This window comes from Dermochelys coriacea, chromosome 16 (assembly GCF_009764565.3).
Source record: "Dermochelys coriacea isolate rDerCor1 chromosome 16, rDerCor1.pri.v4, whole genome shotgun sequence".
Classification (NCBI taxonomy): Eukaryota; Metazoa; Chordata; order Testudines; family Dermochelyidae; genus Dermochelys; species Dermochelys coriacea.
Window position 1 is genome coordinate 12,963,348 of NC_050083.1, and position 26,581 is coordinate 12,989,928.

General features: G+C 42.7%; 1 protein-coding gene across 9 annotated transcripts in view; it reads left to right on the forward strand.

Annotated features, from left to right (window-relative positions):
* The window catches only part of SPTAN1 (spectrin alpha, non-erythrocytic 1), an 86,761-nt gene that overhangs the window by 25,258 nt on the left and 34,922 nt on the right, over positions 1 to 26,581 (forward strand). For 5 of the 9 annotated variants that reach the window (XM_043498641.1, XM_043498637.1, XM_038375095.2 and 2 more), the window contains exons 17-34: positions 3,715 to 3,958; positions 4,350 to 4,472; positions 5,336 to 5,553; positions 6,572 to 6,664; positions 7,124 to 7,258; positions 8,123 to 8,271; positions 9,534 to 9,593; positions 12,289 to 12,487; positions 13,789 to 13,893; positions 14,717 to 14,737; positions 15,187 to 15,222; positions 17,009 to 17,056; positions 23,694 to 23,785; positions 24,918 to 25,062; positions 25,173 to 25,354; positions 25,545 to 25,644; positions 25,870 to 26,067; positions 26,197 to 26,343. In XM_043498641.1, the coding sequence (XP_043354576.1) occupies positions 3,715 to 3,958; positions 4,350 to 4,472; positions 5,336 to 5,553; positions 6,572 to 6,664; positions 7,124 to 7,258; positions 8,123 to 8,271; positions 9,534 to 9,593; positions 12,289 to 12,487; positions 13,789 to 13,893; positions 14,717 to 14,737; positions 15,187 to 15,222; positions 17,009 to 17,056; positions 23,694 to 23,785; positions 24,918 to 25,062; positions 25,173 to 25,354; positions 25,545 to 25,644; positions 25,870 to 26,067; positions 26,197 to 26,343 (2,295 nt within the window). The remainder of the gene's footprint in view (positions 1 to 3,714; positions 3,959 to 4,349; positions 4,473 to 5,335; positions 5,554 to 6,571; positions 6,665 to 7,123; positions 7,259 to 8,122; positions 8,272 to 9,533; positions 9,594 to 12,288; positions 12,488 to 13,788; positions 13,894 to 14,716; positions 14,738 to 15,186; positions 15,223 to 17,008; positions 17,057 to 23,693; positions 23,786 to 24,917; positions 25,063 to 25,172; positions 25,355 to 25,544; positions 25,645 to 25,869; positions 26,068 to 26,196; positions 26,344 to 26,581) is intronic. The other 4 variants (XM_043498639.1, XM_038375097.2, XM_043498640.1 and 1 more) reach the window with 1 other exon arrangement.

Below are 26,581 nucleotides of genomic sequence, written 5' to 3' on the forward strand. Positions count from 1 at the left end.
CTCAATATTAGGACAGGGAATTAAGTGGTTATTGCCCTTTACCAATGCCATGTATGGGAAAAGATGACTTTATTTTTCCAAGACTTGCCAAATGACAAAAGGTTGGTGAATGCCATCTTAATAGAAAACCAGAATGCAGCCAAACCTGCTCAGGGCCTCTTTAGACACTTCAGACTCTTGCTGCCAGAATATTGGCATCTGCTGTGATGATCAGGAAAGAAGCTTGACTCCATTTCTTCTCCCTAGCTATGGCTGCTAGAACTAAGCTAGGGGATCTTGCTTTTGAAGGGGAGGGTCCATCCTGGACAATGACTTCAGACATGTCAACCAAGGGTTTGGGAGCGCATCTGAATCATTTGAGAGTTCATGGGAACTGGTCCTCTTCAGGAGAGATCCCTGCATATCAATATTAAGAGCGGTCAGGTCATTCCTCCCTCATCTGTAATGGAGGTTTGTGCAGGTGGAAACTGACATTACATCAGCAACGTATTATGTCAACAAGTGAAGTGGGGGGCCCACTCTGCTCCCCTGTGCACAGAAACTATAGGACTATGGTATGTGACAGGGTCGGGCCAGATGGCTACAGGAGAGTGATAGAAGGCAGATACATTAGCCCCAGGTTAAGTAGGTCACGTTTCCCTGAGTAAGGTAACAGGGAAGGTTCCAGAACAATCAGGAACCTTCTGGAAACAAGACAGACAGACAGGGTGATTAGAACACCTGCAGCCAATCAAGAAGCTGCTAGAATCAATTAAGGCAGGCTAATCAGGGCACCTGGGTTTAAAAAGGAGCTCACTTCAATTTGTGGTAAGTGTGAGAAGCGTGGAGCAAGAGGCACTAGGAGCTGAGTGAGAACACGTACTGTTGGAGGACTGAGGAGAATAAGTATTAGCAGACACCAGGAGGGAAGGTCCTATGGTGAGAATAAAGAAGGTGTTGGGAGGAGGGAGGCCATGGGGAAGTAGCCCAGGGAGTTGTAGCTGTCGCACAGCTGTTCCAGGAGGCATTCTAGACAGCTGCATTCCACAGGGCCCTGGGTTGGAACCTGAAGTAGAGGGCGGGCCCGGGTTCCCCCGAAACCTCCCAACTCCTGGTCAGACACAGGAGGAGTTGACCTGGACTGTGGGTTAATGAAAACGGCCAAACTGAGGGCTGCCGTGAAGCTCCGAGGCGAGCAAATCTGCCAATAAGCGCAAGACTCGCCAAGATAGAAGAGGAACTTTTGTCACAGGTATTAGTGTATTTGTCACAACATTCATCCTGTAACTCAGCATCTAGAGAGGGAAAACAATGTAGTTGTGGACCATCTCAGCATGACCCAGCTCTCAGATGAACAAACAAAAGATCAGTTGGTTCACACTGTATTTTCCAGCTGGGGTCAACTAGAGGTGGGCTGTTCACAACACGGGTCAACAGAAAGTGTTGTCTTTGAGGTTCCAGAGTGGGCAGGGACTGTTGATCCCTGTCAGATGCCATCCTTCTGCACTGTGGGAAGAGCTTGTTGTATGCTTTTCCTCCATTTCTCTTGATTCAGAAGATAGTAAGGAAGATGCATCAGGATAGAGCAAGGATGATATTCATTGCCCCATTTTGGCCGTGTCAGTGGTGGTTTACTGATCTCCTCCTTCAACTGTCTGACGGTGTCTTTATGTGTCTTCCTCTATCACAGAAGGAGAGAAGGATTTCTCATCCAAACCAACAGTTTCTTCAACTGATGGCATGGACAATTAGACTCTGACTGTGTCTGCTCTTGAGCAGTCATATTCTTCCTCCGTGCATGACATACTAATCAACTCTCAAAAATAATCTACTAGAAACAGTTACCTTCTAAAGTGGGCTAGATTTCAGACTTGGATGAAGGGACGATCTGATTCTCCTGCATCTGCTTCCATCCCTTGTGATATGGAATACTTAACCCCTGATTCTTTAAGTACATTATCTAACGTTAAAAGTTTGTCAGCCATTTCCACATATCGTATTCTAGTTGATGGTAGATCTTTATTTGTTCATAGTTCAGTTAAAAGATTTATGAGAGGGTTATCAAATGTGTATCCCTCTGTTAGAGATCCTGTCCCTTCTTGGGATGTCAACTTGGTGTTGGCCATGCTGCTAAAATCAACCTTTGATCCCCTGGCTGAGTGTTCCTTCTACCGTTTATCTATCGAAAGAGCTTTCCTTATTGCCATCACATCAGCCGGGAGAGTGAGTGAATTGTATGCACTTATGGCCAACCCCACCTTTCACTTCTTGGCATAAGGACAAGCTAGTTCTCAGATCTGATCCCAGATTTTTACCTTAGTGATGTCTGATTTTAACATCAATCAGACCATTAATTTGCCAGATTCTCCCCTCCCACCCAGGCAGCACTCTAATTGCGGGAGAGGGGTTACAGTTCTTCATACTTTGGATGTTAGAAGAGCTGTAGCCTGTTACCTGGAAAAAAATAAGAGTTTTCATAAATCATCTAGATTGTGTCTTATGCCAAGAACTTGGTGTATATAGTTTTTGTCCAGTCTGTTTCTCGGTGGATTAAACAAAGTATTGCTCATTGCTACATGCTGGCAAAAGTCCCTGTGCCTGCTGCAATTTGACTGCATTCCACTAGAGCTGTGATACTTCCTTTACCTGTCTTAGGCAGGTACCAGTTGCTGAAATTTTGTAAAGCTGCTAACTGGACTTCTATGCACATTTTCACGATGCACTGTGCTCTGGACTCGGCTTCTAGGGGGATGCAGAATTTGGCAAAGTGGTGCTTCAGTCTCTGTTCAACTAGGATATTGTTCCCTCCTCCAGGTTAGTTTTAGCATTGCTTATCAATCTGTCCCTTAAGTGGGAATATGCAGAGGCACTCAAAGAAGAAATGAAAGTTGCTTACTTGTAACTGGAGTTGTTTGAGATGGCTCTGCATAGGAAACTCAGTAACATGCAGATTCCAGTAACTTCATTAAAACTTGCTTAATTTTAAATTGTTGTTTAAATTTGCTGAATACCCCGTTGATCTGATTTTTGGGAACAGTCAATACATTTGTAAGCTTATTGGAATTTGGTGTTTTCCTTTTCAGTAGTATATTGAGTCTAAAAATCATACATCTCTGAAAAATCAGACTTGTTTACCTATGCTACGAATAACCCCTCACTGAGATTGTTGTTGTTATTGCTGCACCTACAGGTTCTGACTGAGATGTGGGGGGTGGTTCCAATGTATCTACATTTATGCTGTACAAAGATGTATAGTAAGAGACAGATACTGCCCCACAGACTTCTAAATCTAAATAAGGCAAGACAGGTAAAGGGAGAATTATCCCCATTTTACAGATGGGGAACTGAGGCACAAAGAAACTAAATGAACTTGCTAGGATCAAACGGGAAGACTTGGCAGAGCCAGGAATTGAACTGAGATCTGTGAATTCTGAGTCTTAGGATCTTAGATCTGTTGATTCCCGTAAGATAATCCTTCCTCTCTATTAAAACTTAAACTTTTCACTCAGCTGTTTACTTTTTGTATTTCTTTCTGCTTTTAGCCAGTGAAAATAACTAGTTGATTTCTAGTCCAATTTCACTTTGATTTTTCTCATCCGTTATCGCAGTACGAGGGATAAGCTAAAGACCTAGAAATGTTACATAACAGTCTGGCCCTGCAACTAACAAGAATAATCAAAGCCTAAAACATCCTGGAGAATACTGATCTAATACCATTGCTGAATTACTTTTTAGGATCGCATTGATGGCATCACCATCCAGGCTCGCCAGTTCCAGGATGCTGGACACTTTGATGCTGATAATATCAAGAAGAAACAAGAAGCTTTGGTGGCTCGCTATGAAGCTCTGAAGGATCCTATGGTAGCTCGCAAGCAGAAACTTGCTGACTCTCTTCGCCTGCAGCAACTGTTCCGTGACATCGAGGATGAAGAGACCTGGATTAGAGAGAAGGAACCTATTGCAGCTTCAACAAACAGAGGTTGGTACAGCCTCATCTTTGTGCTTCCAGTTATTTTAACTGGATAATTCTGTTGTTTGTTGCCTATGTATCTTTACAGAATATAATTTGGGAATTTCTAAAATGTTTATGGCAGGGTTATTGATGCCATTGGTTTGAATTACAAATCTATTCTTACAGGAGTTGCTGCCCACGATTCCTTTATTATTGATTACTTTGTGAAGTTTCTAACTTTTTATAGGGCAATTAATTTTACACAGTAATAGATCTAGACTGTAATCAGACCTACTCTCTGACTAATCATGCAGGTTTCAGTCAATGTGTTTCATGCTAAAATCTTTTATTTAACCTATTGACTTCAGTGACTTTGAATGATCTCATAGATTAAGATATATATTATGATCTCTTTCAGGCAAGGATTTGATTGGGGTCCAGAACCTGCTAAAGAAGCACCAAGCCTTGCAAGCAGAAATAGCAGGCCATGAGCCACGTATTAAAGCAGTCACCCAGAAAGGAAATGCCATGGTGGAAGAGGGTGCGTCTAAATATTTTAATCCTTCCTAGTTCGGAAATTCAGTGTTCTTTTTTCACTTTACATCCTCTGGCCCTATACAAATGCCTCTTTTATGATAGTTTGCATGTGCATAATAATATCTGCCAGTGGGATTAAATAACCGATTTTGACTTATCATGGAAATACATGCATGTTCCTGGGGAAATCCGTATCTTCTATTTAACAGATTTCCATCTGCTGCTGCTAGTCACCTGCATATTGGTACAAAGTAATTGTCACATTAAACCAATGAGCTGTAATTTTATCCTAATACATGGCTCCTAGTATTGTCTTATCTTTGTACTTTTTCCTTTTAGTCTCATTTTAAGGTACTACCTTTAAATAATAATCAACGGTGATGGAAGCTCTGTAGCTCCTGCTATTAGTGATATTACATTTACATTAGTATTTCTTATTCAGCAATCTAACTAATGTACCCCCTCTTTTAAAATTCAGAATGCCTTTTCAAATCAGAGTCTTTTTCTGATGTAGAAACTAAACCATTGAAAGAGCTGGCCTTTTCCTGCATCACTCTAAACAAATAGAAAGGAAATGATTAGGGCAGGGTGTGCTTTGTCTTCAATGACTCAAATGTTCCTGGCCTGATCTGACAGGAGAAAACAGTAACTTCCATTCAGTGTCAAAAGGACATTGCCTGCCGAAAGCCAAACTTGGACTAATCTTTGTGTGCTAATGAAAACCATTCAAAGTAAGATGGATAGCTTTTCATAAACCGGACTTGTGTGATTAAAAAAAAATGCAAGTCATCTTTCAGTCCCTTCTGTCATTTGTATGTCTATAAATAATGTCTCCAAATCCACTTTTCCTGCTCTTTAATTATTTAGGACACTTTGCTGCTGAGGATGTGAAAGCTAGATTGAATGAGCTAAATCAGAAGTGGGAATCACTGAAAGCCAAGGCCTCTCAGCGTCGACAAGATCTAGAGGACTCCCTGCAAGCCCAGCAGTACTTCGCTGATGCTAACGAGGCTGAATCCTGGATGAGGGAGAAGGAGCCTATTGTGGGCAGTACAGACTATGGAAAGGATGAAGACTCTGCTGAGGTGTGGTATTGGTGGTGGTTTGTTGCATGTGCAAAAAGTAACAGTGGAAATCTGATGTAGGATTGATAAAGATAATGAGTTGTTCTGCAGGTTTTAGTGTTTATGTGAAAGTGAAAGGGACAGCATATACAATAAGCTTCTTGTCTAGCAAATTGTAGTTGAGTATAGAAACAAGAGTATGTATTCTTGTTCTCCACCTCCATTAATAAAGTTCCCTGGGGAAGATGTTAGACTATCTAAAAAGACAGGTTTCAGAGTAGCAGCCATGTTAGTCTGTATTCACAAAAAGAAAAGGAGTACTTGTGGCACCTTGGAGATTAACAAATTTATTTGAGCATAAGCTTTTGTGAGCTACTAGCATCCGATGAAGTGAGCTGTAGCTCACGAAAGCTTATGCTCAAATAAATTCATTAGTCTCTAAGGTGCCACAAGTCCTCCTTTTCTTTTTATCTAAAAAGAATTGCTATTCACTTTGTTATAGGATTTTCATATTGTGTGGAGGAGGCACAGGGCGTAATATCTCCGAGGATTGGTAATCGGATACAGTCTTTCACACCTATGTCTTCAGTATGAATCTGCCCTTCAGTAGTTCATTAATGATACATAGCTGTGAGATGGTTTTCAAACTGATATTTTAGTGGTATTGAACCAATTCCTAGTGGATCGTAGCTATATCACAAATTACACAAACTGGCACCCATGGTGGTAATTCCAAAGCAGTAGAAGCTAGCGACTTCAAGAACATGAAGTCTAAACTGCTCTCACTTCCAGAGGATGGCATCCCCTATTCAGGGTTGAAGCACTTTAGTGGAGCAGTGTCAAAAAACGTGCATATCTGTTCTGTGGCTAAATAGAGGTCTTCACTCTCCAAAGCTGCTAGTCCTGCATTTCTCATGAGAACTGCATTCAATATATATTCATTTTAGTGTGTGTGTGTGTGTGTGTATGAATATATAAAAGTGTAGAATCTGTGAAGTGGTTTTCTGATGTGCATGTTGCAATGTTTATTTGGTTTCAGGCTCTTTTGAAGAAACATGAAGCTTTGATGTCAGATCTTACCGCTTATGGCAGTAGCATGCAGGCATTAAGGGAGCAGGCACAGTCATGCAGGGTAAGGAAAGATGGCTAATCATCTGTTTCTAAAACTCTTGTGTCAATAGAAACAAAGCTTATTATCATCAAGCATTATTGCTGAGTGCTTACAGCAGAATGTGTTTTGTTCTCAAATCTAAGTTAGTGATCTTCATCTTTATGTGCTCTACTGCTGCCTATTGTAACTGAAAACAGGCATGTATGTAGCACGGATAGAAAACAGTTTTTTGTTGGGTTTTTAAATGAAACTGTTATAGCTGTTGGCCTTGTTTGCGTGTTTGAATGTAGAAATGGCACCCAAATAAACCTACTTCAGCACTCTCATCAGTTGCTAAATAGGAATCCTTTAATACACTGTGGCATAGTAGTAGGTATAATTAAGGCTGCAACTTTGTAGAACAACTTTATTAGTTACATTTTGACATTCAGCAGTTTTTATTGTGTAATGCATTTTTCTCTTTCCTCCTCTTCATGGTAGCAACAAGTTGCTCCCACAGATGATGAAACTGGGAAAGAGCTGGTCCTTGCTCTCTATGATTATCAAGAGAAGAGTCCCCGGGAGGTGACAATGAAAAAGGGAGACATCCTCACACTGCTCAACAGCACCAACAAGGTAAACTCTTTCCTGCCAGGATTCTGTACTGCCTGGTACACTTGGTCTTATAAGCACTAGTGAGATTTTTTTGTTGTTGTTAAACAGCACTGTCATAGCATAGTTAAATCATTTACATAGTCATTCTGTGCTTCCATTCCTCCCTCGGTTCTTTGGCACCCCTCTTCAAACTCCAGAGGCTCCACCTCTCTTTCTCTGTTTTACAACCCTTATCACTCTGTTGTATCCACCAACTTCCTAAGTGAGAGACTTCACTCTCTTTATATCCCATCACCATTCAGCATTCATTGACCGTAAGGGCTCATGGTTGAGAGATGAAGCTATTCTTTTCCTGCTCTACTGCACTCCTAGTCCCTTCTGGTGAGGGGGCAGAGAGCTTGGAAATCAAATTGGAGATTCACCATGGTACTGCAGAGGATTGTTACTAAGAGCAGGTTCAGTTTAGTATCTGAGGGAGCCTCTGAAAAGCTGTGTGCTACTCTTGCAGGGGGTAGATTTTATGGTAGGCCTCTTCCGTTTCTGTTTGTTAACCATTAGGTCACTAGACGGATTCTTGATGGCATTTTTGTTTGTTTGGTTTTTTAATTGAAATAAAAACAAAACATTTGTGTTTTAAGTCTAATGGTGTTAATGCACGAATCCAAGTACCAAAAATCCTGTGGGCAGAAACACTTCACAGGATTGTCTTCGTGCTGGTGAGGTGCACTGAAAATATGTGGGTAGTGGTAGTTCTCTTGTGCTGTTCAGGTGTAGCAGTAGCCTCCAAGCAGTTACAGAAGTTGCTTGTTTTCAGTTTGTGGTTGTGTATCCATGTCACCTATCAAGATGAACATGTAATCAAGGTTGTATTTTCCTTTCTTTCAGGACTGGTGGAAGGTAGAAGTGAATGACCGTCAGGGTTTTGTACCAGCTGCCTATGTGAAAAAACTAGACCCTGCCCAGTCTGCATCCCGAGAGAACCTACTCGAGGAGCAGGGCAGCATAGCCTTGCGGCAGGAGCAAATTGACAACCAGTAAGATCTAATTAACAGGACCTAAAACCAGTTGTAGCACTTGCTGGGTTGGCCAGTGCCTCGCTTTTACCAGGTTAGGTAGACGTCCCGTTAACATCAGTGGCTAGTTGCATTAGAGCTCACAGCGTTGCACTTTTACAGCAGTAAAATGCTTTTTTTTTTTTAATTTATCCTTGTCATTCTTAATTCTAGATTCTTCTGCTGCTTCTCCGGGTTAACAGTACAAATCATGAAAATTGAGCTACACTTACTGTCTAACTTTATTTTCCGTGTTTTTGTTGTTGTTGTACCTAACAACTTAAACTTGTTGGTGAATTTCTGTCCTAAGCAGCATTCATCTTTGTAATTATAATGTCTTAACACGCAATTATGTTTGAGACACCTTCTTAAATCTGATTATCTGAAGTACAGTACCCTCGATATACAGGACTGTCCTTGGGCAGTTAATTGTTTAGGGGTCATGGCTGTTTGGCTCTGGCTTGTTCAGTTTTTCAGAGACAAAGTGCTGTCACTCTGCACTATGTGAGCTAAAATCTACCTGCATAAAATTTTAATTTGCAATGCAGATGAAGAAAGCTGCCTGAGTGCTTGGTAAATGCCTCTCCTACAGCACATAGTAGCTGTAGATTAGCTTGAGGCAGAGCAGTAGAGCATAGGTGTGGGCTACAGGCTTATTTTATCAGACTACTTGGAAAGGAAAATCTGTAAATTGTATGCTCTCTCCCAAGTGTTCTCAGTTATGCTGTAACTTTTACAAGAATTCCCACCCACTCAGTTGTTTTGAGACACCAACTATTAAATGTGTGTTTAAATTATTGGCTTTGTAAACTGAGAATGAAAACCTGTGTTTTTTAAAATTATATTATACTATATTACATACTAGAGGGAGGAAAGAATGCAAGATTCTTAGATAGTAATAAGTTCCTGAACAGTTTATGTAACTCTAATATATGCTTGTATGCTGCTTCTGAGACCTAGAAACTAGGGTGCCTTATTTTGGAATCTGTTCTGAACTGAATGGCATGATCGGGAAGTGAGATGGCCCTGTAGTGAGAGTTCAACTGTGCTGCTGATGATTTCTTTACGTGATTTGCACTGACTGATTTGCTTCAAATATTGCTTTTGAATGGCACCTAACTTTCTCCATTTAAATGTGAATTCTTAACCTTCATTTCCCACCTGGATGGAGCTGCTGCTTTCATTATTTTTGTTAATCTAACTAATTTTTGCATGCTTTTGCTGTGCTCCCTCTGTCTGTGCAGGACTCTCATAACTAAGGAAGTCGGCAGTGTATCTCTACGTATGAAACAGGTCGAAGAACTGTGAGTAGGATTCACCCCTTTTTAAACCACGCTGTCTCCATACTAGTTACCTGTTCATTCTCCCTTTTTTCTTTCCTCCTTTGGGAGTGCTGCTCCAGAGGGACACAGGGAAGCAATTTGTGCAATATAGAATAGTCTTAATTTGGGACATGATCTCTTACAGTTAGATAGCATCTTATCTTGTTGGCCACTTCTGTCTTTGCTAAACTGGAGGCGCTGTTATTTTCTACCAAGTTAAAAAAAATCCTGCAGTTTCTTAGGTGTATGTAAAAATGTGATCTATTTATATACATACATGAATGCATGTGTGTGTATTGGAATACAACATATTACATATGAATGGCTTAGAATTATTCACAGATACAATTAAAATAATCATACCATTCACAAAAGGTGATCACTCCCTGTTGTTTTGCTCCATAAAAGTTACATTAGAGGCATACAGGAAGATTCCTCACTGTCATAAGACTAAGTTAAAATATTCTATTAAAACATGCTGGAACAAATGTACTTTGCCTTGAGCTCTGACAAACCGCCAAAGGAAGCAAGTTCCACAGGTGACTGCTCTCGCTTGAGAATGCTCTGCCATCTTTCCTACAGAGTTTGTCTCAGGCACCCACAACAGAAACATCCTAATCACTCTTAATTGTCACAAAGTAGTTGAAGCAAAAAGAAAAGGAGGACTTGTGGCACCTTAGAGACTAACAAATTTATTTGAGCATAAGCTTTCGTGAGCTATGAAGTGAGCTGTAGCTCACGAAAGCTTATGCTCAAATAAATTTGTTAGTCTCTAAGGTGCCACAAGTCCTCTTTTTCTTTTTGCGAATGCAGACTAACACGACTGCTACTCTGAAAGTAGTTGAAGGAAAATCAGATTCTAAGGGAATTGGATCCCAGGTCATTTATGGGCTATATAATTCTGCTTCTTAGCTCCTGAAATTGCACCCTGAAGCAAACTTTTATGGTCAGTGCAGGATATGACAGTCAAGTGCTATGTGCTTATGGCAGCCTATCCTGTTCAGAAGATGAGCAGCAGTATTCTGCATGAGTCTCAGGTGGACTCAGTCTCAGCCAGTTCACTTCCTTCTGACTTCCAGTCTTAATCTGATACCAGGATGACAATGGTCTCATTGAATTTAGGTTTCATGAAAAGGACACATGTAAGTTTGGACATTGTGTATTGACACTGGAGCCCAAAGTGTCTAGCTTTTCTCCAGCAGCCTTACATAGACATTGAATAGGAGAAGTGACAGAGTGATACCCTGTGTAATCCATCCTATTGGGAAGTAATTACTCATTATTCGCCCAGCGTGCTCTTGGTCTTAGGAATGAAACCATTGCAAGGGTGTCCTGTTCACCTTTGTGTGGTGCTGCAGATGACCCAATGATATCTCATAGTATTAAAGGCTGCTAATTTAATCAAATCAGAATGGACACTTTCCTTCTACCCGTGGCTTGAAGATGGAAATCAGTCATGGATATTAATAGTCTCTACTATAATCAAGCTTGAAATCTGATTGAAGAAATCCGAGGAATCCCAAGGCTGCTGGAGCTGCCCCATCACCAGAAGATTTGAAACACTATGGCAATTAGAGAAACTTTTTAGAGGTGGTTTTTCCAGTAAGGATCTAACCACAGATTCCTTAAAATGGTCATCAAGTTTGCCCTCCCAAAAAGAAGCATTCACAGTCCCCCAAGACTTCTCTGCTATCTGTCACCAGCCATAGCTTGTAAAAGGGCTCCAAAGACTATCTGTATCCATTGCTTCCTCCTTGTTGTTGTATGTTGGAAATATTTGGACTTGATTGCGAGAAATAAGTAGAAGACATTTACCCATCTACCTACCTGTGCTTTTCAAATAATTGCACAGTATTTCTGTATATAATACTTGTTCTGAGAGATCCTAACTCCTTAGGCAAAAATATTAATTTGCTTTGGTCTTTTAAGGCATAGGAAAACTATGTACCTTTTTTTAAGCTGTCGGTATGTCTTTAGGAACTAATCCTTGTTACATTTATCCTAATGTAAATCAGGAGTAATTCCACTGAAGTCACTAGGATTCACACAGATGTAAAAATGGTGCAAGTGAAATCAGAATTAGGCACATTTCTATTGCACAGTTGAAAATCTTTGCATTGTGAAAGGAGGGAGAAAAAAAGACAAGATCACCAGGTATTCATCAGATTTTGCATTGAATAACAGGCAGGCAAGAATCTTGTGTCAGACAGCTGTGAGCCAAACAAATTTAAATGATCTGTGGGAAATTGATATGCTAGAAGAAAACCCTTTAATGTGGTGTTTAGCATATTTCATGCATATGTTTGATATAGTTGCATGAACAAAATATAAGGTAGGATAAATAAGTAAAAGAGCCTATGTTGTATGCAGTTATCCCTGCGTTGCTGACCTGCATTCCTTATCCTAAGCTGCAATTTTGCTTTGCTTCTCCCATCAAAAAAGCCTTGTATGTGGGAGGTCGTGGTTCAGTGTCATTATCTGTGTAGTATAGAAACGTACAGGGTTTATAGCTACATGATCATTGTCTGTTGTTGTGCAGAATGATTTATTTGGCAGCTCCTTGTAGGGATTTCCTTCATCGCTGGTGCTACTAGTCCATTTTTATCACCTTCATGTACTATAACTCTGTTCAGGTGAGATCTGATGGTCCAGCGCCCTCTCTCTTTGTATGTTCCAGATATCACTCTCTTCTTGAGCTGGGGGAGAAGCGCAAGGATATGCTGGAAAAAAGTTGCAAAAAGTTCATGCTTTTCCGTGAGGCTAATGAGCTGCAGCAATGGATCAATGAGAAAGAGTCTGCACTCACCAATGAAGAGGTGGGGGCTGATTTGGAGCAGGTTGAGGTACTGCAGAAGAAATTTGATGACTTTCAGAAGGTAGGTTATTATGTAACCTTTTATGTAGCTACATCTACATCTTCTTGTCATCCTTCAGCTCAGATTCCTGATGAGGTTTCCATGACAATCCCTTCATAGTTTGGTATAGTTCTACTAAGACACAACTCTGTGAAGCAAGCAAAGCATTCAGTTTATTTCTGCTGGATCTGCTGCTGGAGACCCCATATCCACACAGCCCAAGCTGATATTCTGCTACATGTTATCTCCACCTATGTAGCACCAGAGGAAATCCTCTTTTTATTTAGCATTTCTGAACATGGAACCTCCTGCACTGACTGTAGGTGCCACTTTTACAACTTCCTCTATGTTGAGTATGCCATCCAGACAAGGAAGCTTCCCCCTCCCTTTGTTTAAAGGCAGAGTGATCAGGCACTCTGAACTGCACAGTATTCTTTCTACAAGACATGAAATAGTAACGGCCTCTGCTTTGAAGAGGAGGTGGTTGGGTTTTTTTTGTTTTGTTTTTTCTCCACCCCACCATTGGTAAGTGTATGACATTGGCTGAATTTTGCCTTGCATGAGATGTAAAAGAGCTTTAAAATGTTTTCCCTCTTGCTCTGTGAGACACTGTGCATAGAAGTGCCAGGGGCTCTGGACTAATGATTTGGAATAACCGGTGATTCAATATGGGCTGTATTGTATTTACAGCTTGAATGTTAAGTAACAAGCCGTCTGAGCTGGCCTAACTTTACAGGTCAGAGATGGGTGCCAAACAACTTGATGTCTCTAATAAACTAATTGACTGACTGAACTTAAAATATATCATCTTCAAGACTTCAGTGCCAGCTCTCTAGTATAAGGAAGTAGGTTTATTCTGAAATATATAACTTCCTTTTTTCTACTTTTAGTAATCTATTTAATGAGTTGTTTTGGGGCCTGAAATAGTGGCCTGTATCATAAAATCACATCTTGAGTCATCTCTTCTAGTGTATTTATTCAGCACAATAGCTGATCGTTTTTTTAATCTTCTCAGTAATGCAGTTTAAATTAACGTTTTAGTTAATGGTTTTAAAGGATATATCATTGCTGTCTAGAAATTAACTTTATTTTAGTGTGGGAAAACTCCAGTAGTCCAGTTCTTTAATCCATTGACCCTGGCAGTTGGGATTTCTTGGCATAAGACTCTATGCATTGTAGATCCACTGATGACTGGAAAGGTCAAAAGAGCTAAATCTGCTGTTCATAAATTGGATCCTTTTGATGCCTCTGATTGACAACCTTATCGCTTTGTGTTTTGCTTGTATAAGTGTTCATGCTGTGATATTTACTGTTCTGTGCAGGATTTGAAAGCCAATGAATCTCGTCTAAAGGACATAAACAAGGTTGCGAATGACCTGGAATCGGAAGGGCTGATGGCAGAGGAAGTACAAGCAGTACAGCAACAGGTCGGTGTTTGTTTGTGACTTGGTCCGCTGCCATTTTATAATAAGAGACAGATGGAATTGGTTTTGTCCTTTCTTCTCCTGTTTTTCCATCTGTCCTCCACTTTGCCGCTGAAGATTTTTATTGCTTCTATTTCACTACTTATTCCTTTTTCTAGATTGCTGGTTGTCTAAAAGTGGCATCCTAAAGTGGCTTTGATCAGCAGGATGGCCTTTAGATCATTTCATTGTAAATAGTGCTATAACATACATCTAGATAATATTTAATTTTTTTAATACTTGGAAGTTCTAAATGAATAGTATGAGGATTTTCCATGACTAGTAGTGATGCTTTGGGTAAGTCATGTAGAAATAAGGGCAGAGAGATTAAATTTTTGATAATACTGTTAGACCTTATAGAGGAGGATTAGTTGGTTAATGGGATAAATTCATTCCACTGTTCATGCAGTTCATTGAAAATTTAAAATGTAATATAAATGCCCAAGTATTATTAGCTTTTGCTTGTGTAAATAATTCTACACAATATTGACAATTATAGCAAGAGCACTGAAAAAACCTGCTCCCTCATAAATCCTGAGATAATGTGTGTGCTTTACCATAACTCACTGTGAGTATCAAAACTCTACCACTTGTGCTGAGGGTATTTTTTGATTTGAACATGTTCTTCAGCTGGTAGCACACAGAGGGTCGACGGTAGCAGAATACTTTTGCTTCCTCTTTATAGATTACATTATTCATCCCATTTCTGTCCCTTTCCTCAAAAAGAATCAAGTCTTTCTAGATTTCCTTTTACAAAATATCATATCTATTTCCTTTTCCCTTACAGGAAGTCTATGGCATGCCCAGGGTGAGCATTGTTATGATATTTGCATGCTGTCTCGCAGAAGCTTTAACAGAAAGAGGATTTGGACATATAGAAGAGAAGATTTTGTGACTGAGATCTCTTTTGGGTCATAGTTCATCTCTGTCTCAGAACCCTCTTTCTTGATAATGGCTTTGAAGGAAAACACAAAAATTCTCTTACCTTCTTCAGCCAAATTATCTTTTTGATGCATTCATTCTCTGATACATCTCAAGCCAGTAGCCAGCTCAATGCAGGGTAGCTCATGTGGCCCTGGCATATATTTACCACCATGCATTTTTTAAATTTTTAAAATAATTCTGAAAGGATTGTGTGCACATAAATATCTTAGAGATTTAATCGGGTGTCTTGATCCTTGAAAATTTAACATGGTGTTAACTTCCATTTTCTGTTTTCTGGATCTGTCTAAAGTTTTCGCTTAATTCTTTAAACAGGATGAAACTGATTCCAAGACCGCGTCTCCTTGGAAGGTAGGTCTGACTATTTGGTGGCACATCTAACAGATAGGAAAAGTAATAACATTCTTGCAAATTGCATCATCTCTTAGGGACTTGCATCCTTCTAACACACACATTCCTTTCCTTACGAGTAGTAGTAGAGTGCTGTCCTGGTCCCTTCTTCCAATAATCATGTCAGTTCACAGTGGATAGATTTTTAAAATGCACATTATGAAAAATCCTGTGGAATAATCAATCGAAATTAACTGATGTAATTATCCCACACACTGTATTAAACTTTAAAGCTACTATACAGGTGCTGCTGTCTCAGAGGTAATATTAACAAAAAAACAAACACCCTCAACTTTCCTGATGTCTAGTCTTCATTACAAGTAAGCACACAACGATGAACAAGGTAGCATGTCCTCAGCAAGATAACACTCACTGTAGAAATCTCAAACTGCACTTTATATATAAAACCAAAGTAATCAGTTTCCTTTCTGTATAGCAAAATGACATTTTCCATTTGACAGTCTTTAACAGAGGACTGATTTCCACTTCTGTACAAAGGTGATTTGCAGTTCAGATCTTTTAGCTGACAATATGGCTCTCGGTGGGAAGATGACAGTCTCACTGTGAACAATTTAAGCTCCCCTTCCGCTGTACAGTGTGCACGAAAGAATGAATTCTGTGAGCAATCCATCAATGGTAGAAGAAAAGAGATGTTTACATTCTGAAGGAGAGGAGAGGATTCAGTCAATTATTTTTCCAGTTTGTTTCCACTAGCCTCAATTGTTTTAGCCTTTCAGGAATATTTTAATTGCTGGGATGATTTTTGTCAAAAATTCAGTTAAACTTAAATCTGTTGAACACTTGTCCTTCTCAGTACATATTTTATTTTTAAAAAGTTTCCATTTGTAATAGTTGTCTTTTCAGGTTCTTTGCCTTTTCAACCCTCATTAAGGCGGTGGCTCTTTTTTAAAGGAACACTATCAAGATAATATTTATAAACATTTTTAAATTACTGTGGTCTGTAAAACCTTAAGCTGTTAAAACTAATTAAATTTTAAAAATCTGTCTTTCACCATTTACTTAAATGCTAATAAAAATACAAAATCTAATACAGTAGAACCTCAGAGTTACAAACTGACCAGTCAACCACATACCTCATTTGGAACCGGAAGTACACAATCAGGCAGCAGCAGACGTACCAAAAAAAAACCAACCTCAAATACAATCCATTACTGTTTTAAATGTAAACTGCTAAAAGGGGAAAGCAGCATTTTTCTTCTGCACAGTAAAGTTTCAAAGGTGTGTGTATTAAGTCATTGTTCAGTTGTAAAGTTTTGAAAGAACAACCATGATGTTTTGTTCAGAGTTATGAACATTTCAGAGTTACAAACAACCTCTATTCCCAGAGTTTTCATAATTCTGAGGTTCTACTGTAAAAAAAAAATTAGAAGTTGGTTCAATAAAAGATATTACCTCACTCACCTTGTCTCTCTAATATCTTGGGACCAACTCAATTACTGCAACACTACTACAAAAAGCAATCACTTGTCTGAGACAACGATGGGTTCATAATGCTGTAGAAGAAAATGTACACTAAAAATTTGTAATTGAAACTTATAAAATCATGAACATTTCTATTCTTCCTACATGTTGTAAAACCTGTCTTACAAAACCTGTTTTTGGCCAAAACGAAGTTGTGTTGGGGTGTCTGAGGTTTTTGTTAGTATGGTATGACTCTTGATTGCTAGGATAGAAATTTAACTTCTTGATTTTGATTTTTTGCTATTTCTGCTTTTTCCTCATATAGTCTGCACGTATGATGGTGCATACAGTGGCCACCTTTAATTCCATCAAGGTAAGAGTCCAGTTGTGGTGCTTCTACTCACTGAAAAGTAACAGCTTTCTCTCATCACCTTCTTGTGTGTTCACCGTTCTGCCTCCATGTTCTATTGCCCTTCATACCCTTTTAAATAAACATGTTAAGATAAATGCTAATTTACAGCATCTGCTTCTCAGAATGCATCAGGGGCTTTATGCACGTACATAGCATAAAGTTGCCTGCTTTCACATTGCAGGAGAAACACTTATAACTTGCAGTGTAGTTCTTTGAACCAGTGCATTCTTCTGTGATCAAAGCAGCAAATAGAAATCCAATGATGTTTGTGGACAACTTGCAGTTAGAAACTTTCAGTTATGCTCAAAGATAACTTTGGCCTTCCTCCTAGCTCATTTCCCATCACCCACTGTTCTCTAAGTAGTTTGCTCTTAAAGCACAAAGAGTAACATTTTTAGGAAGACTACCATTTCTACCATAATCTTTTTTTTAAGTGGTAGTATTCTGACTATTGTCTGTGGACTACCAGTGTTCCAATGGGCCTTTTCAGCAGATCTATAGAATGAAATCTTTCGGGAGTCAAAATGGAGAGGCAGCGGTGTTGGGAATCGCAAGAGGATTTAGCTTCTACAAAGAAATCTGTGGAACGAAAAAGCTGGGGAACCATGCTTTAAATGTGATCCTCACCTGAAAATAAGTCTTCATAGGGCTTTTTCCTTTCCTTTTCTTTAAAGAGAATTTGAAGCACCTTTATACCTTAAGAAATGTAACTATAAAAGCACAGTGAGCAAAATATTTTAAAATAAATCTGTATTGGATTTACATTTCACGTCATGGAAGATCTTCGAGTGCACGCTCATGTCCATTCCATATTAGGTGTGTGCTCTCCACATGCACCAGTGATGGAAGTTTTTTCCCCCAGCAGTATCCATAGGGGACCGTCTCTGGCACCCCCTCGGGTGGTGCCCACATGGCGCAGTACAAGGGGTGCTGCCGGCTCCCCCTTCCTTCTTGCCGCCAGTGATGGTGCTGGAACGTCTGCTGCTTTGGCTAGCATTGTTTCATTTTCTGTTCTAGTGACCTTTGAAAACCTGTAATATAGTTAGTAGTTTCTTAGTTAACCTTAGTAGTAGTTCTCAACTTTTCGTTAGTCCCAAACGGAACTCAGGTGGGGGACAGGGCATGCCCCGGTCCCCAGGCTTTAAGACCTGTGATAGCTGCAAACGGCCTATGCCCATCAGCAATCCACATACCAGCTGCCTAAGGTGCTTAGGTGAAGGGCACATAAATGACAAGTTCTGTATCTGCAAGTCTTTTAAACCTAGGATGAAGGAGGAGCAAGATATCCATCTGAAAGTGCTCCTAATGGAGTCGGCACTTGCTACAGCACCAGAGCAGCATTCTGACTCTGCACCGAGCACCACGGCCTCTGTGTGCAGTGCTCTGCTGGCACCATCCACAAGCCGGCACCAGTTCCCCTGGGCAGCTCAATACCCCCTTCAGGAAGTCGGGCCTCAGGTCAAGTCGAGCGGTGCAGCCCATTCCATGCTTCACCGGCAACCCCAGATAGCTATGCAGGCCCTAGCCAGCTTCAGGTGCCGTCAACTCCTGAAGCTCTGAGTGGCTCAAGAGATCTGGATGCTCCCGGTGCCGCCCACACCGGCTCCCAAGGTACCCCGGTCTCAGGGAAGACTCACCTTGGGACCTATGCAAGTGTCCCTGCCTCAGCAGTACCAATCCCCATCAAGAGGGACGTCATGCCAACGTTTGCACGCTCAAAGCCATCATGCCTCAGGACTGGAGAGGCAGGCTCAGCAGAGCCCTCTTTGGTCCTCGCACTGGGGGCACCCATCAAGGGACTTGAGGCATATCTCGCCAGTAGATTGGCACAGACCCTCTGAGGCATGTGCCACCCGGCAAGAACTCTGGGACCAGCCCCGTCCGTCTCTATGGGCCTGGGACCAATCGGACACCAGAGATCACTGGGCCATCATTGCCTGTCACCAAGAAGGTCACCCTACTCAGGATGATCTTCCCAGAAACTGGCCCATAGTAGCTCCCAGTCCCGCTTGACATCCTGGTAGCGGTCAAGTAGCGTGAGGCATGGATCACTGGGTATCTGACACAGAGCCATTGGTCCTTGAATTCCTGACCAAGACAGTCTGACTCGGACAGGTCGGCTTTGGGACGCATCGATCAGCAGCGGTTGGATAAGAGCCTGGTCGCCCGGTACTGACTGCTCTGCTGGTAGCTCTGGCTTGGAGCAAGGTTCCCTGACTGCGGGACAAGCCCAGGTATTGGGGGTGCCGACTACATTATCGGCCCCGAAACCTGTCCCATAGCCCCAAGCGGTGTGACCAGCGCAATTCATAGATTCATAGATACTAAGGTCAGAAGGGACCATTCTGATCATCTAGTCCGACCTCCTGTACAACGCAGGCCACGGAATCTCACCCACCCACTCCTACGAAAAACCTCACCTATGTCTGAGCTATTGAAATCCTCAAATCGTGGTTTAAAGACTTCAAGGAGCAGAGAATCCTCCCTCAAGTGACCCGTGCCTCATGCTACAGAGGAAGGCGAAAAACCTCCAGGGCGCCTCCAATCTGCCCTGGAGGAAAATTCCTTCCCGACCCCAAATATGGCGCTCAGCTAAACCCTGAGCATATGGGCAAGATTCACCAGCCAGATACTACAGAAAATTCTTTCCTGGGTAGCTCAGATCCCATCCATCTAATACCCCATCTCAGGGGATTAGGCCTATTTACCCTGAATATTTAAAGATCAATCTAATTTAAGAGCAATGGTACGCATGGAACCCTTGGGGGTTCACCTAACCTTCCCAAGGTGCCCAATTGGTGTTGGGAGCCTCAGAGAAGTCCCCCTACGGTGCTTGAGGCTTCAGAGTATAAGACACCACAGGTCCAGGAGGACCCAAGGGAGCAAGATGCTGGACCACCAATGGACGTGGAGGTTCCTGTGGCACAGCCTCATCCGGCAACAACGAGGACGATGCCGATCACGAGGCCCCCTCACCCAGTTCCTAAGGATGACGCCAAAACACACCAGGAGCTTTTGAAGAGGGTCGCTTCTAACCTGGGGCTTCAGGCAAAGGAATAGGAAGAGCCCTTGGACTCTTGGTTTGACCTCCTTGGCTCCTGCCAGAGTGGCTCTACCCCTTCATGAAAGGGTTTCCAAAATCACTAATGCCCTGTGGCAGACCCCTCTTCCCTGGCCCCATCTCTAAAAGGGCTGAACACAAGTACTTCGTGCCAACCAAAGGGCATGACTGCTTATACTCCCACCCAGCTCCTAATTCCCTTGTGGTTGAGATGGTTAATCACAAGGAGAGGCAAGGACAGCCCGGGGCCACCCCCAAAAATAAAGACTCGAGGAGGCTGGATCTCTTTGGATGTAAGGTTTATTCATCTTCCAGTCTTCAGCTGAGAATGGCCAACCACCAAGCCTTCCTTGGCCAATATGAGTTTAATACGTGGCACGCCATGGCCAAGTTCTAAGGATCGCTCCTTGAGACTTCCAAGAAGGAGTTCCGAGCGATCCTCAGTGAGGGCATGTCCTCGGCCAGGGCAGCCCTCCAGGCATAGTCAGATGCTGCTGCTCCCCTGCACCATAGCTTCCGCTGTCTCCATGGGGCGAGTCTCTTGGCTGCCCCTCTCTGCGTTGCCCACCAGGGTAATTGCCCTTCAGCAAGGCTCTATTTGCAGAGCAAACAGACGAGAAGTTGTAAGGCCTCAAGGACTCCCGCACCACTCTGAAACCCCTGGGTCTCTATGTCCCAGCCTTGGCACATAAGTGGTTCAAATCACAGCAGCCTCAGGGCCACGGAAGCCATCCTTGGCAGGATCAGCCCCATACATGAGCCAAGGTTACAAGCACCAGCTGAGCCACCCGCCTCCACCCTCTGCCCATAATAAGCAAGGGGCCAAACAGTCATTTTGAGGGTGCGCCCGAGGGCAACCTACCAGACTCTTCCCTGGATCCATCTTTCCCAGTGTTCTCTGACCGCCTTTCCTCCCAGTGTGGACCGCTATAACTTTTTGGACCACTGGGTCCTCAACATAATGGAACGGGGTTATACCCTCCAGTTCCTTTCTAATCCCTTCCCGCCCACCTTCCCTATCCCTCTTCAGGGACCCCTCTCACAAGAGTCTCGTCTCACAGGCGGTAAGGGGGTTACTACAGCTGAGTGCAGTGGAAGACGTTAATCTCAAGTACAGTAACAAGGCCTTCTATTCCCGGTACTTTTTAATCCCAAAGGCCAAGGGTGGTCTATGGCCCATCCTGGACCTGCTAGACCTCAACAAGTACCTACAGAAGCTAAAGTTCTGCATGGTCTTTTGGCTTCTGTTATCTCCTCCCTGTATCCAGGAGACTGGTATGCCATCCTCGTACTTCCATATAACGATCTTTCAAGGACACAGACACTTCTGCTGGTTTACGGTGACCAGTCTTCGGTTCTCCCATTCGGTTTGATGACAGCACCAAGGGTGTTTACCAAGGGTGCGTGTCGGTGGTAGGGGCTTACCTCAGGCGCCAGGGTATCCAGATCTACCCGTACCTCGACAACTGGCTCGTCAAGGGCGGCTCCAGGTCTCAAGTCCGAAGAAATGTTGCAGTGCTTCAAGCCATATGCTGTTCTCTGGGCCTACTGGTGAATGACAAAAAATCAACATTAGTGCCGGTGCAGAGGATAGGGTTCATCAGAGCAGTCCTTGACTCTGCCTGCTCCAGAACATTCCTGCCACTAGAAAGGTGTTCCACATGACGGCGAACCGCATTGCGGAAGTCTCAAAGTTCCCTCTGACTACAGCTAGGGTCTGTCTGCGCCTGCTGGACCACATGGCAGCATGCACTTACATGGTCCGCCATGCCAGGCTCCGGATATGTCCCCTACAACGTCTGGGAACGGTCTATTCCCAGTCCTGGGACCCCCTGGAAAAGATAGTTACCATTCCCCAGGCGATACCTCGCTGAGATGGTGGATTGACTGCCAGACAGTCCTGGAAGGAGTTCTGTTCAACAACCCTTCTCACTCCATTGAGTTGGCATCGGACACTTCAGACCTTGGCTGGGGGGCACATCTCTGCAACCTCCAGACACAGGGAATGTGGTCCCCGGGGGATGCGCAGTTACACATAAACGTCAGAGAGCTCTGAGCAGTCCGGCTGGCATGCAGAGTCTTCTTGCTCCACCTGTCAGGCAATGTGGTACAAGTCCTGACGGACAACACAGCCTCCATGTTCTACATTAACAGGCAAAGGGGGAGCGTGCTTGTCGGCTCTCTGTCAGGAAGGAGGTGCTCCATCTGTGGGACTTCTGCATCAGCCACGAAATCCACCTGGAAGCTTGTCACTTTCCTGGCATCAGGAATATGCTGGCAAACCAGCTCAGCAGGGACGACTTCTCTCACCACGAGTGGTCACTCCATCCAGAGGTAGCCTGTATGATCTTCCAAAGGTGGGGAACTCCCCAAGTGGACCTGTTCATTACCAAACAGAACAGGAAATGCCACTGGTTTTGTTCTCAACAGGGTCTGAGCAAGGACTCCCTCTCCAATGCCTTCCTCCTGTCGTGGTCAGGGAGCCTAATGTACGCGTTCCCTCCGATTCCACTCATCAGCAGGGCCATGGCAAAAATCAAGAGAGACCAGGCGCAGGTTATCACGATCGCCCCGGCATGGCCTTGTCAGCATTGGTTTGGCACACTCATGAGCCTGTCAGCAGCCACTCCCTGGACGTCCGGAGGGCCTTGGCTTTTTAGAATGCTTTTTTTAGAACCAAGTCTTTCCATAAATCAACTCAATTCTTCATTGCTACAGCTGATAGGGTGAAGTGTCATCCGGTGTCATCGCAGAAGATTTTCAATTGGATCACCTCGTGCATAAGGACCTGTTACGACCTGGCAGGGGTTCCACTGACGCCTGTTGTCAAAGCTCCTCAATGAGAGCTCGGGTGTCTTCAATAGCCTTCCTGGTGCACATCCCTATCCAGGACATCTGTAGAGCCATAACATGGTCCTCTGTCCACACGTTTACCACTCATCCTGCCATCACTCAACAGGCCAGGGACAACGCCTGGGTTTGGCAGAGCTGTGTTGCAATCTACACATCCGTGAACTCCTATTCACCTCCAGGGATACTGCTTTGGAGTCGCCTAATATAGAATGGATATGAGCAAGCTCTCAAATAAGAAAAGACAGTTACCTTTTCCGTAACTGGTGTTCTTCAAGATGTATTGCTCATGTCCATTCCATGACCTGCCCTCCTTCCCCACTGTCAGAGTTTCCGGCAAGAAGGAACTGAGGGTGGGGGGAGCTTGCGGTGCCCCTTATACCGTGCCATGCGGGCGCCACTCCAGGGGGCACCAGAGCCAGTCCCCTACGGATACTGCTGAGGGAAAAATTTCTAGCACCAGTGCATGTGGCGAGCACACACACCTAATATGGAATGGACATGAGCAACACATCTCGAAGAACACCAATTACGTAAAAGGTAACAGTCTTTTTTTTTTGTCTTTTTAGTATGACCTGCAGTAACGAAGCTTTCTCTTTTTTAAACAAGAAATAAATACATAACATTGTTTTAACCTGTCATCAGCAGGTGCAGTGCTGAGGTTTCATTTCCATTTTTCCCTTTCAGGAACTAAATGAGCGCTGGAGATCTCTGCAGCAGATGGCAGAGGAGCGAAGCCAGCTGCTGGGCAGTGCCCATGAAGTCCAGAGATTTCACAGGTAAGGAGCACACTGCCTCAGGTACATCACATAATGTTTTAGTGGTAATCTTTACATTCAATTTTTGTTCTCAGTTTAACATGAAAACATTTAATTTTAAGAGAAAAAACACCAGCTCATATAGGGCTTTGTCAAATACCCATTGACGCTTTCCATCTGCTTCAGTGGAAATTGGACCAGGTCTATGGTAAGGAGCAGTTCTCTAATCTGTGGTTTGCATTAAAATTTTAATTAAAAAATTGGCCGCCTTAGTTTTATTGCTGACAGAGGCATTTTGTGGTGCCAGCTTGTCACTATCAGTATGGAAGCCCAGCATAGGATTCTGCCTTAAACCTTTATCTTCAGATCAGTGATATTCTTTAAAGCGGTTGCAATGCTCCCACCATGCTGTGCCCTTTCTCTCTCTAGAACTGCTATCATGAGCTTTCTCTTCTCCTCCCTTTGCCAGATGGCTACCACACACAGGTGCAGTTTCTTCATTCAGTTATTTGGCACAGCTGATAGCAGCCTTCTAAACATTTTAATTTCACTCCCCACCACATCTGTATCTCACTGCTTCTGCTTTGTCTGAACCAGCACTATTCTTTCTTCTGTGGCTAAGACGCTGTCAGCCCAACAGATGCTAACGTTTTTCCCCAACCTCCTCCACATCTGTCATTAATTTCTCCTGCTACATTCATTCCTGAAAAGGAATGAATATCTTAATCCAGGTCCAACAAGAACTCTATGTATTCCGTGTCTGCATTCACTAGAGAGAGGAGAGTTTCTCTAATGGTTACAGCACAGGAGTGTGAGAATTAGGAGGTCTAGATTAGTTTCCTAGCTCTGCCAGAGATTGCCTTTGTGATCTGGAGAATTCACACTACCTCACAGGTGTAATCTGAAGCTTGATTTTTTAAGTGTTGAAATTCTCAGAAGAAAGCTTATTATTGAAGGGCAGCAAAAATTCTGATTTTTAAATGACACAAATATTCTTTCTTACCTCTGAGTTTAACTTCCACTTTAAAACAGACAATTAAAAAAAAAATTGAAGTATTAGATACTTAAGACCTTATGGAAACAGGCTACCTGGAGTTTGATGAGACTCTAGCATGTCGTTCATTTAAGTGTTTTTCCTTTTTTTCCCAACCAGAGATGCTGATGAAACAAAGGAATGGATTGAAGAAAAGAATCAGGCATTAAATACAGACAACTACGGACATGACCTGGCCAGTGTGCAGGCCCTGCAGCGCAAGCATGAAGGCTTTGAGAGAGATTTGGCAGCTCTTGGAGACAAGGTCAGACCAAGAGACCAGAACACATGGGTTACTTGCTTTCTGTAGCCGTAATAATGGTATTGCAAAAGAGGTTCCTGCCTTTCTTCTTACTACTTCTTCTTTATTGCTAGGTGAACTCTTTAGGTGAGACTGCTGAGCGCCTGATTCAGTCACACCCAGAGTCTGCTGAAGACCTCCAAGAAAAATGTACTGAACTGAACCAGGCCTGGAATAGCCTGGGGAAACGTGCCGACCAGCGTAAAGAGAAGCTTGGGGATTCTCATGATCTGCAACGTTTCCTCAGTGACTTCAGGTAAAAACTAAACCTATCAAATCCCTGGTCCCCATTGTTAGTTTAGTTATCAATTTAAGTACATATAGTATATGGTTTGGACTGAATATTTGTTGGAGTGGTGAAAGATAACTCATTTCCCTAATCAGACTTGCTGCAAGGAAAAAAAAAAAAAAAACAACCCATTTTTTGGTTGCTTTTATGGTTACAGGGACCTCATGTCTTGGATCAATGGAATCCGGGGACTGGTATCCTCAGATGAACTGGCAAAGGATGTGACTGGAGCTGAGGCTTTATTGGAGAGACACCAGGTATGTGCAAGAGCCCTCAGCATTTTTCTGTAGGTGTGAACATTCGCTGTTAAAATCAGTTTTATGTACTCTGTTAGTAAACCAGTTCAGCAGTGGTTTTTTGAGACTCCTCATGTATATTTCCAAGACTAGACTGATAACATCTTTCCTCGCAGTTTAGCATTCTGTTTCTCGTTATTAAACCTCTTTTCTCCCCTTCTCCCTCCCCCTCCCCCTTCCTTACAGGAACATCGCACTGAAATAGATGCCAGGGCTGGCACTTTCCAGGCATTTGAGCAGTTTGGGCAACAACTCTTGGCTCGTGGACACTATGCCAGCCCAGAGATCAAGGAGAAACTGGATGTTCTAGATCAAGAACGGGCGGACTTGGAGAAAGCCTGGGTCCAACGTAGAATGATGCTGGACCAGTGTCTAGAACTACAGGTACTTTGCTGCTTTTTTTTTTTTTTTTTTTTTTAATAGTATGCTTTCTTAAGGAAATTTTTCTTTCACTTCCACCAGTGGACAGTACTCACTGGCCAGTCTTCTCCTAACTGTGTTCCTTCTCCTTAGCTGTTTCATCGGGACTGTGAACAAGCAGAAAACTGGATGGCTGCCCGGGAGGCTTTCCTGAACACAGAAGATAAAGGAGACTCCTTAGACAGTGTGGAGGCTCTCATCAAGAAACATGAAGACTTTGATAAAGCAATCAATGTCCAGGTGAGGGATGTATCCAAAGTGGGGGACAGCTGTTCTATTTTATTTTAAATTCCGCTCTTGAAAGCTTCTTTTAAGGTCAGCAGGATATGATAGATCTGATATTGGTGATGTGACTCTAAAGTTTAGAACCCTGTAAAGATTTGTTCTAAATATTTAGCAGGTTAGAAACTTGTTACAAAGATGAGAAATAGCTACTATCACTGCAGATAAGGGGTTTGTTATTGATTGGTTATGAACA